We start from the raw sequence: 11,155 nt of genomic DNA, 5'->3' as shown, positions 1-11,155 counted from the left end.
AAAAACCCACAACTATCAATATTATAAACAGCCTCCTCTGCCAAGACCTGTAGTTAATTCAGTCCCCATGTGAAGAAACAGCTGGCAAATGGTAACTCAAAACAGCACACAGCACACTCCAAATGCTAGAGCTTCCATGATTAATATTGTATTATATATTTACCACTCCACGGGTGCTGCCAGCCTGAAGGGATGTCCAGATTGGCATCATCTATAAGGTATGTGACTGGCAATTAGGAAATAGACATGACATCTGCTTTGGCATTTGGCCTTGGCTAAATTCCCCAAATCTTAGGATATGATGTAAGTGTTAAATGAATACTTTAGTGTTTGACAACATCTCTATTTTGGTTATAAGAATCATAAACCCCCCCAAATAAGAGATAATTGTAAGTCTCTCTCGACATGGGCATCTGTCCAATGCTGTTAATGTAAAAGTAAAACCCTCTTTTTACTGTATTCCTCTAGTGCTGGAAAATCAATGAAATTAGAATGTATTAGACATTCCCTGATATTTGTCTCATCTCTTTGTTAAAGCATTGATAGTTTAAGCATTGAATTAGCAGATCTTTGCATTTTAGCATTTGTTCTATATTTAGAAGTTTTTGAGTTTGAATCCCAAATGACACCACATACATGGTCAAAAGTCCCAAACAAGTTCTTTGTCTGAGTGAGACTTACCAGTCTTGGACATCTTTGAACTTGTGTGTTGGGATGAGTGCAGTAAGTGCTCTCTTCTAAATGTTCAGATGCTCTGTGTTCTCAGACATTTTAATAGCAGGTAAAATATAATTAATGACCCCTGGTGTAAAACGTCTCAAATGATACGTTTCGTAGGCCAGGTGTATAGATAACAATAATACATTCCTGTTTTATTCACTTATGTTTAAAAATACATCAGATTGTATATAATGTATATGATATTTTGTAAATATTAATAAATATCAACCAATATCAACAAGATAAACCATATAATCACAAGGTCATGTAGTTTCTTACATATCCGCTAGGGGGATTTGGCATTCAGCGACGACCTTCATCGTGTTGAATCTGTTGCAAAGAAATTTATTTCCGTTAAAAAAAAAAACTTTAAGGTGACAAAAAAATATATCCTATAAAACATTTTGCGTATGCTTATAATTTGTATTATTTGTTAACGGATATATATTGCATAAAAGTGCTTAGTGGCGAATCGAGATATATCATTGTTTGAATAGATTTACCAGCCTGTCAAACGCACAGCTTCAACATGGCGGCGCCCGTAAGGAGCAGCGAGACTTCAGTACCCGGTGTTTCAGTTCAGTCCCCAGCAGCGCCGGGAGCCGAAAATGCCAACCTACACTACAGTGTTCTGCTGGACCATCTTATCGGTGACAAGAGACAGATTAAAGAATTGGACCCGGGCGTTATGGGCGGTTTACCGACCCCACACAAGACAGATGAGCAGAAGATGATTGAACGCGGAATGGAGAGCTGCGCTTTTAAAGCAACGCTGGCGTGTGTCGGAGGTAATGAGATCAACATCACGCCTAAACTCATGGGAATGAAGTAAGAGTGTTGTTTGATATTTGGAATAATGGTCTGAGTGTTAATCTTTTATGATTTAGACCTGAGTGGAGCTGAATAATGATGTTTAAAGTGTGACATTCACATGACGTCATTGTCTCTTTTCCATATTTATTCAGTCCTTGTGATTGAGCATCCATGACGTATTAATATGCTTTATGAAGGAGTTTCTTTGGTTACGTAGAATACAAAATAATCGTTTTTACAGCAGGATATTACTTATACTATTTATATATAAAGTATTTGGGCATGGAAATACAAACTAGTTACATATTCGACAAATGGACTCAGATACTAGTGTGTTTACAAAATGCTTACATTTCTTTCCACATCCAAGAAAAATGAAGGACCTTTAGTGAGTCGGAATAGAAACAAAGAAATTCTATTATTTCTATTATTTATTGGTTATTTCTTATATCACTAAGAGTTGATATGAGGTGATTGGTTGTAGGAACATGATTCATTTGTGGTTTAACTGCATACTTTTTTTATTGCCAGGTTTTGTATTAGGAGGTGCTTTTGGAGTCTTCACAGCTGGCATTGACACCAATGTTGGGTTCGATCCTAAAGACCCGCTGAAGACCCCCACAGCGAGAGAAGTGCTAAGAGACATGGGACAGAGAGGAATGTCCTACGCCAAAAACTTTGCTATTGTTGGTGCAATGTTCTCATGTACAGAGTGCATTATAGAATCAGTAAGTTTTTCCCCTTCACTTCCTCTTCTCATGAAGATGCACAAAGCAAATGTAGTTACATTACTACAGTACACTTTTAAACATTACTTTGTAATGCTTTAGACATTAGTTTCATTTTTACTTCCACTTGTCCTCTTAAAAATCAGTCAGACTACAGGATCACTCCTTTCTTTTGGTCTTCTGTCATTTTTCTGATGCATGATAGATAGCTATTGTTCCAGTGCTGAGTACCGAAGAGTACAAGAGTCCAAGTTTCTTACTCATTACACCTCTTACTCCTTTATAATGCTCAGCTGCAGTCAACTCCAGACTTAAAAACCCACTATGAAATTCTGTTGTTGAGGATGAACATGTAAAACCCCTTTATAATCCTCACCTTTATGTCACTCTCATCACTATGAGGGAAGAGTTTTCAACAAAAATTATCAGCATCCATGAATGGTGGAATGGTCCAAAAATCACTACATCATTTGCTAGTGTTTTCTGAGTCACTCAGTTTGCACACGTATAAAACATCTACTGTAGCCTCTGCCAAATGAATGTGAAATGCAATAGTATGTAGCTAAAAGATAAAAAGTATATTTTAAAAACTTCACAGCATCGCGGTGTATCAGACTGGAAGAACGCAGTGTACAGTGGCTGCATTACTGGAGGTGCGATTGGATTCAGAGGTAGGAGTCACATTATTAATGTTTAAATGATTAAAAAAAGAAAAAAAAAACACTGATAAAAGTTGTCCGTTACACCAGGCTTACAGGCTTAAACTACATTTTTAACCCTGATTTGGTTAAATTATAATAAAATGCACAATGTGACAGTTTTGTGTTTGGTGCTGGCAGCATAGGACACTTTTGTTATTAACATACACAGTGTGTGACTGCAGCTAAAAAACACTTTTGTGGGAACTACATATTTCAAGACAGTAGCAATACAAAAACATGCAAATGGAAAGAAAACACATTCTTCTTACTTTTAGCTCAGTTTAATTTTTCAGTTTATGCTATCTTGTATGTGCATAAGGCAAGATCACACTGATTGATTCATAATATATATTCTCGAATTTATGATCTTACTGTTCTAGAGGTCAGTAAAGATTTGATCTCCTACAGTGTGTGATACATTTCAAAAGAGCAGTGTGAACATGGTGGCAATCACTGCTATTCATTCATTTTTAACACTGTTTATCCTTTAGCTGGCCTGAAAGCGGGTGTTCTGGGCTGTGGAGGTTTCGCTGCATTCTCCGCTGCTATTGAGTATTATCTCAGATGAACTGCTGCTTCAGAATTTCCCAGGTCAGATGGGCTCTGAACACCTGTAGAACCAAGAGCAGGCTCTGAACATGACTTTTTTTGGCAGGAGTTACTTGTCAAATCATTTTGAAATTGTTCTCATGGAGAACCGACTTTCCAATTCCTTTTCCTGACTTGGTGTGTGTTTTGTGATTTCTGAACGTTGTGTTGGAGTCAGTGTAAAAGTACCAGCTTTAGGTTGGGATTGCAATGCTGACAGGTGATCTATAACCCAGCGATACCTTATAAAACCTCATGTGTTCCATGCAGTCAGAGGACTTCTCTAGTTTAAAAAACAAACAAAGAAGCTGAGTGAGATCATGGTGATATCAGCAAATGCTTAATGTTATGTAATATGATATTTTGGTCCCATAGCTGTTCATGTATATAATTGTGCAACTAATATAAAATAAAATATCAAACCATACAGTGGCTTTGGACTGGCTGAATGTCACAAAGTTTAGGGAAAATGTACTTGAAAATGGGTAATTAACTTAATCTAAATTTATGAGACTAAACTGAGACTAAATATATGAGAATTTTGAGGACTTAAAGTAAATTTATTTTATAGAAATAAAACTTAGTGTTTAATAACCATTGAGGGGTTGTCCAGGACTTCCTGTTTCACTTGGGTAGAAATGAGTTGATGTGCAGAATAGTCTGTGGAGTGGATCATTTCAATTCTTCAATACAAGGAAAAAAGAATGTACAAATAAATTGCGACCAAAGTGTGTTGAATTTTATAAATCATGCAATGGCTGTAAAAGAAATCCAGTTGTGTTTAAAAAAAAAAAAAAAAAAAAGCAGTACAACATCAGTAACCTGTAAAAGCAGTTTTTAGCAGCAGTAATGCTTCTTAAATGCAAATAATTGTGCTTGTAGATGTAGTGTTATAGAAGAATAATTTTTTATATTATTCTGAATGGCTTAAGTAAAATGGGCCATTCCAAAAGATTGCTCTAAGGGATAAGATAATTTGATTAAAATGTTGATTTGAGAGGGAAAGATGTATAAAGAAGTGCAGCAAAATATAGGATGCTCAGCTAAAACGATTTCACACGCTAAAAAATAGCAAGAAAACCAAAAACACCTGGAAGAAATCAAGCAACTACTGTTAAAACAGATCGAAGACAAAAATCAACAATTATCTAAAATTGTCTGTAAGTGCAGTTACTATAAGCTAAGCTATTAGAAAGAATCCCCTGTAAAACACCAAAAAAAGGGCATGTGCAGAACCAGTTACATTTGACTGAGGAACACATCAATTGGCCCAAAAAGAAATGGTGTAACATTCTGTGGTCTGGTGAGAACAAGACGTATTTTTGGGTCATCGACAGTATGTCAGGTGACTGAATTCAGGCCACAGTACACAATGGAGACATTAATGCATGGTGGCAAAAAATTAAGGTTATGGGGAAATTTTTTATACCATGGCGTTGGGTTTATCCTTCATATACCAGGGATCATTGATCAGTTTGAATACATAAAAATAATTTACCATATTGCTCTATGCCAAAGAGGAAATTACCCTGAAATGGGTGTACAGGTCAATGACTCAAAAGCTAGTAAGGTAAGCAAGCAACATCTTCAACCCTTTGAAAACTTGTGGGTGAAATTAAAAATGCAATTTCTGAAGCACAAACCCAAATATTCACAGGAACTCATTCATCCTGGGCTGAAATACTCGTTTCTAGGTGCCAGAAGTTGCACAGCGGTTGGTTATGCAACTGAATATTAGTTCAGTCATTTAAAGTGAAGTTAAATTAATTGGTTTATAACTGAAGAGCAAAGTGCATTTTTTGGAATTGAATCTGTGATATTTTCAGATATAAAATCTATTAAAATTATTTACACTTTTATTCAAATACTGCTATTTATTTGAACACAGTTGTAGATAGTTATCATGTCTATTATAAGGTAATATGTAAAAACCACCAGATCTTTTTCTTGAAAGAGAACGTGCTTATTTTCCTTACATGAAAGGAGGAGGATCACCAGTGGAGATTTGTTAAAGAAAGTTCCATTTTGGCAGCAAGACCAAATTTACAAATAATCACAATCCCAATAGCAACAAAGACCTGACTGAAGAAATTCTTCATCTAACTCTTAGTTCTTGGGGTTCAACAGTGATGTTTTTGTACAAAGTAATAAAAAACATTTGTATAGAGTGATATGCTGCAAGAGGTGGTCATGCTATTGTCATGTGTGTGTACGTGTGTATATGTATATATATGTATATATGTGTGTGTGTATATATATATATATATATATATATATATATATATATATATATATATATATATATATATATATATATATATATACATACATATATATATATATATATATATATATACATACATATATATATATATATATATATATATATATATATATATATATATATATATATATATATATATATATAATGTGCGTGTGTGTGTAATAATAAAAAAAAAAAACCCCAAGAATTTCGGCAAATTCTGCAAATTTACTTCTTAGCGCCGATTCACAAGGTTCAAAAAATAAATGTCTTTCCCAGCTGAAGGTTAGTTGTCTGTAATAAGCAATTTACTTTCAAACAAGACATTTCTTAAAAGGTTACACTACAAACAAAAGCCTCATTGTATATCAAATCTGATACATAAATATATTTGTATTTAAAATCAACTTGAAAATAAGAAGAAACTTTTTTTTTTGTTTGGTTTTTTTTTTTTGAGAAAATTAAAGTGACACAAAAGGATATGAATTCACATTAGAAAACAATATACAATTATAGTGTAATTGTTGTCTCAGAATGAGGTCTTTCTTCGTTTAGGACCTGAATGTGGACAACAGTAAACGAATAAATGTTTTTAAGAGTTTAAGGAGGTTGCACTGAATGATGGACTGATTTCAACATTGGAAAGCTGTTACAGTGTAGTTCAAGTACAGCAGGTAGAGTTATTGCTAAAGTTCAGTTATTAATAACTTCAGCTGTAAAGCTGATAATGCATTACATTCAGCAAAATAGGAAGAAATAAAAAGACATTAGACAATAGTAAGACTTTAGGGAGGAAATCTAATTAGAAGAAACTCATCATATAACAGACATAAGGGTGATATTGATAATATTCACTTTCTTTGATTATAATTATAATAATTAAAAAGCATACCGGCAAAACCATTATGATCAGGTTTGCGCTTATGCCTCCAGCAGAATAACAGGCAGTATATTTGTCTTGGGAGTGAAATGGGCCACAGTAAATATTTGAAGCTGAGCAGGCACAGCTGCAGTGAGAACACTACCTGTACTGAGCTGTGTACGAACCTTAAATGATTTGAACAAAAGGCACAGGATAATGACACTGGATAATATGGACTCTTTTCTCATCCCTTTACATTGTGTAATGCCTCCAATCAAAGTACAGCAAAAGAAAACTGCCTCAAACTAAGCATCTTAATACTGATTCCGACACCAGCCTAAGCAATGGAAGAGTCCAGTCTAACAAAGATGTGTTAAGACCAAAGCGGAAAGCATGACCTAAATAACAAATATCTTCCACATTCTCCTCAAACCTGTTCATCCCTTCACAAAGACAGCACTGTATACGAAAGCACTTGATATACATAAAGACTTATAGTGTGACAAGTCATATTTAATATTGTTGACTAAAGTGCCTAGCAATCTTTGGTCTCGAAGATTACACTGCGAGCCTTGTTGGACAACAATCCACCAAAAGACAAAGCACAAAAACAAACCCAAAAGACTCAGCTGTGCCATTCCATGCTTTTTCCAGTTTAACTTTCACAGTTGTGTTCACAGTTCCAGCTTTCATATATAAAGTAAATCTCTATAGCTCTATAGAGCTAACATTGTCTTTACCAAACCCTGAGCAGTAACAAAGCCTCATATGAGACAGAGTTTAGGACTTACTTAAGTCCATCTATATTAGGATTCAAAATATTCTGGTCATGTTTCTAATGTCTGAAAGGAGTAATAGATTTCATTGCACACATTTGGTGCTTTAAATAATTATTAGCACAGTACATAAGCATTTTATTTAATGGTATTTAATGACTGATGATGCACAGGTCAAATATAGGAACATTAGCAATAGTATTAATAAGAAAAGTGTCTCAGTTCCTTAAATTGGTCAGTTCACTTATTTTAATAAATGTTTCCACTATATCTACATCTGCAAACTGATTAAATCTACTCCAATACTGTACAGAAGTATATGGAGAATTGTTTTAAAGGGAGAATTTCACATTTACTCGTAGTTTTAATCAGTTAGCCATGACATGTTTACATAATTTTTTATTTTTTTTGCACCACAGTTAACCTGTAGTGTGTCTGCTTGTCCAAAATGGATGCCTCTATAATATTACATTCATTTCCTAGCTCCAGTGCAGAACTAAAGAAGTAAAGACTGGTCAGCCATTTCTTTACTGATCCATTACATTCAGAGTAAATGGAAGATTGTGTAAAAATGTTCGAGTGCACAAACTAAAGGAGGAAGAAAAAGGACTGAAAAGGTAAACTGAAGTCTATGTCACAGAACAAAAAGGAAGAAAGGACCTGTGAATTGAATGAAGTGACAGACTCTCAGGTAAGTGATATTTCTCAACTAACAAGCAACCTGGAAAACAAAGCTAATATCAGACTGGCATTATAAATATTGATTTGTATACGACGTGTACCTTTTGTTTGTATAAAAACATACAAAACGTACTTGAAGGTACATATGGAGTAGAGAAAGTACAGTAATAAAATAGTTTATCTGTAATTGGTTTTTTTTTTTACTGGTTACTTACTACCTCATATGATTGATTCTATCCTGGTGAGTTTCTATGCCATGTAATCATGCTTTAGAACACTTACTTTGAACATGAGACCTGAAACTCTGCTGCCTCCTTCTGAGCTGGAGGAATTGAATATTCTCATGACTTTCCACTCCACATGCACAAATATAAAATGCTATGAGGCTCTTTAAGGAAGACTATTAACAGTCATACAAGGTTATAATAAAACAAACAGAAATACGATCAGCCGTTATATCGGCTGATGCCAAAAAAAATCTATCAATCCTGGAGCAGTTAAGGCCAAGCAATGAGAAATGTGACATGATAAAGGGTTTATGAAACACTTACAAAAGGATAAAAGTTAAAGGGTTTTTATAGTTTAAACACCTTTCGTACATTTGAGTTAGAATTGGGAGCATAACAACCTGAATGCAAAATGTGAACAGTCTTAGTCTGCAGAATTGAAAGAGTAAAGGATGCAAAACAACCTATGCTCTGTTCACTTATTCCCCCTCCCTGCCATACATCTTACAGTAATACCACACGGCAGAGCACCAGTATGACCACACGCATCCTCTCACTGCAAAGAGGACCAGTTCACCCCCCCGCCCGCCCATTCTTTACTCCAATTAATCACAGCATATCATGATTGTAACAGCTATATACGTGTTTTGTGTTCAGAGAAATACTAGTAGACCTTTCATAAAGTAACTAACAGTAGAAGCAGTTGATACTAATCTGTACTGCAGTATCTTAGTGCTTGGTTCTCGCTGTAACATTATCAGATCCCCTTACTCTATTCTGGCTTGGTGTGAGGTGATGAAGCCGAGTTCAGGTGATTGGAGCTGCGCTGGCGCATGTAAAGACGGTAGCCCTTTCGGCAGAGCAGGATGAACCAGTACAGTTGTGGTGCAAAGATGCACATGTTTCCCAAGTTGGCGTAAATCGGGATGTGCAGGGGCACAGCATAGAGCGGGAGGCTGTAGTGTGCTCCATAGACCCAGTACATGTAGGGAAAGAGTGCAATCCGGCACACGAAGAAGCTTAGTAGCACCATGCAACCATTCACTTTGTGTAGCCAACAGTCTTGCAGACCAACCTACAGGGGGAAAGAGGGGTGGGGTAGATGGTGGTGGACAAAAAGAAGAAACATTAATAAAGGGGAAAATATGTTCACAATTTAAATGCGTCTTTTACAATCATCACATCTCAAAAGAAAAATTAACAAAATAACTGCATTTTCACACTAGGGCTGATTCTACAGCTGTGGACAAAAGTATTGAATGACAAATATTAATTTTCACAAAGTGCTTAAGTGTTAGTTATTTTTGTTAGATGTTACTATGGTATACTGAAGTATATTTTTAAACATTTCATAAGTGCCAAAGGCTTTTATTGGCAATTACATTAAGTTTATGCAAAGAGTCAATATTTCAGTGTTGACCCTTCTTTTTTAAGTCCTCTGCAATTCGCCCTGGCATGCTTTCAATCAGCTTCTGGGCCACATCCTGACTGATGGCAGCCAGTTCTGCACTTGTGGTGCCTCAATCCCGCTTTCAACTTTAGGAGATGATCCTGGTGCTTGCTGGACTTTCTTGGGTGCTCTGAAGCCTTCTTCACAACAATTGAACCTCTCTCCTTGAAGTTCTTGATAATCCAATAAATGGTTGATTTAGGTGCAGTCATACTAGCAATAATATCCTTGCCTGTAAAACCTTTTTTCCCTTGAAGGTAACCATGGCAAACAGAGGATTGTTCTAACTCAATCAGCATGACAGAATAATCTGCAGCCTTGTCCTCATCAATACTCTAACCTGTGTTAACGAGAGAATCACTGACATTGTGTCAGCTGGTACTTTTGTGGCAGAGCTGAATGCATGTGAAATATTTGTCAAGTTTACTTTCAGAATTTTCTTTAGAATTAATTGCAATTGATCTAAGCACTCCTTATAACATTCTGGAGAATATGCCAATTGGCATCATAAAAATTGAGGCAGTAGACTTTGTGAGAATTAATTTGTGTGTCATTCTCAAAACTTTTGGCCATGGCTGTAGTCTCACAGATTACATGTAGACATTGCATTCTGTCTGAATGTGTTCATGAATATAGTATAGAGAAAATAACCTTTAATTCTTCTTATTTATGCTTGTTAAAAAATTATATATATAAGTAATGTTTGTTAAATTAGGGAGGGTATTTTATTTTGTTTGCCACTGCACAGAGCATTTGGAGTAATATTTCAGTCAGAGCTGCTCTATATACAGTTATCAGCCATAGTATTATAACCAGGAACAGGTGAAGTGAATAGCAATTATTTTATTACAATGGCTCCTGTCAAGGGATAAGACACATTAGGCAGACACCAAACAGTCAATTCTCAAAGTAGTTGTTTTGGAAGCAGGAAAAATTGTGATGGCTATTTGACTTGGTTAGACATCTCCAAAATAGAAATTTGTATGGGGTGTTCCATGTTATTCAGTGGTCATGAACTTTTAAAAGTGGTCCAAGGAAAGACAGTTGGTAAACTTGCTAAAGGATCATGGGAGCTCAAGGCAAAGCTTTTGTCTATGGCTGAAAGCACCTACAAAAAGTATATGTTTTAGAGCTGAACCATGAAGCAGTGGAAGAAGGTGGCATGGTCCAATTAATCATTTACCTGCAGTGATGGCACCAAGGTACACTATGGAAAGAAGGCAAGCTGGTGTGATACTTTGGGCAGTGTCAAGTGTTCACAATTCATGTTGATATTACTGACATTCTAAACTAAACATTGTTGAAGACCAAGTATACAACTTCGTGGCAACAATAATTCCCTTAAA

General features: G+C 35.6%; 2 protein-coding genes across 3 annotated transcripts in view; one reads left to right on the top strand and one right to left on the bottom strand.

The window, feature by feature from the left end:
* The first annotated feature begins 1,217 nt into the window (after positions 1–1,217).
* Positions 1,218–3,977, top strand: timm22 (translocase of inner mitochondrial membrane 22 homolog (yeast)). The gene is made up of 4 exons (XM_046839256.1): positions 1,218–1,508; positions 2,065–2,261; positions 2,860–2,932; positions 3,454–3,977. The coding sequence occupies exons 1-4, from the start codon at positions 1,250–1,252 to the stop codon at positions 3,528–3,530; spliced, it is 606 nt and encodes a 201-aa protein (XP_046695212.1). The 5' UTR covers positions 1,218–1,249; the 3' UTR covers positions 3,531–3,977.
* The window catches only part of tlcd3a (TLC domain containing 3A), a 28,983-nt gene continuing 21,264 nt past the window's right edge, over positions 3,437–11,155 (bottom strand). Inside the window, exons 5-6 of one of the 2 annotated variants that reach the window (XM_046839255.1) lie at positions 9,131–9,434; positions 3,437–3,573 (exon numbers count right to left, since the gene is read on the bottom strand). In XM_046839255.1, the coding sequence (XP_046695211.1) occupies positions 9,132–9,434 (303 nt within the window). In that variant the 3' untranslated portion in view covers positions 3,437–3,573; position 9,131. Of the gene's footprint in view, positions 3,574–8,690; positions 9,435–11,155 lie in introns of those variants that run through there. The other variant, XM_046839253.1, reaches the window with a different exon arrangement.

This window comes from Silurus meridionalis, chromosome 25 (genome assembly GCF_014805685.1).
Source record: "Silurus meridionalis isolate SWU-2019-XX chromosome 25, ASM1480568v1, whole genome shotgun sequence".
NCBI lineage: Eukaryota > Metazoa > Chordata > Actinopteri > Siluriformes > Siluridae > Silurus > Silurus meridionalis.
This window is presented reverse-complemented; position numbering and strand designations above follow the sequence as displayed.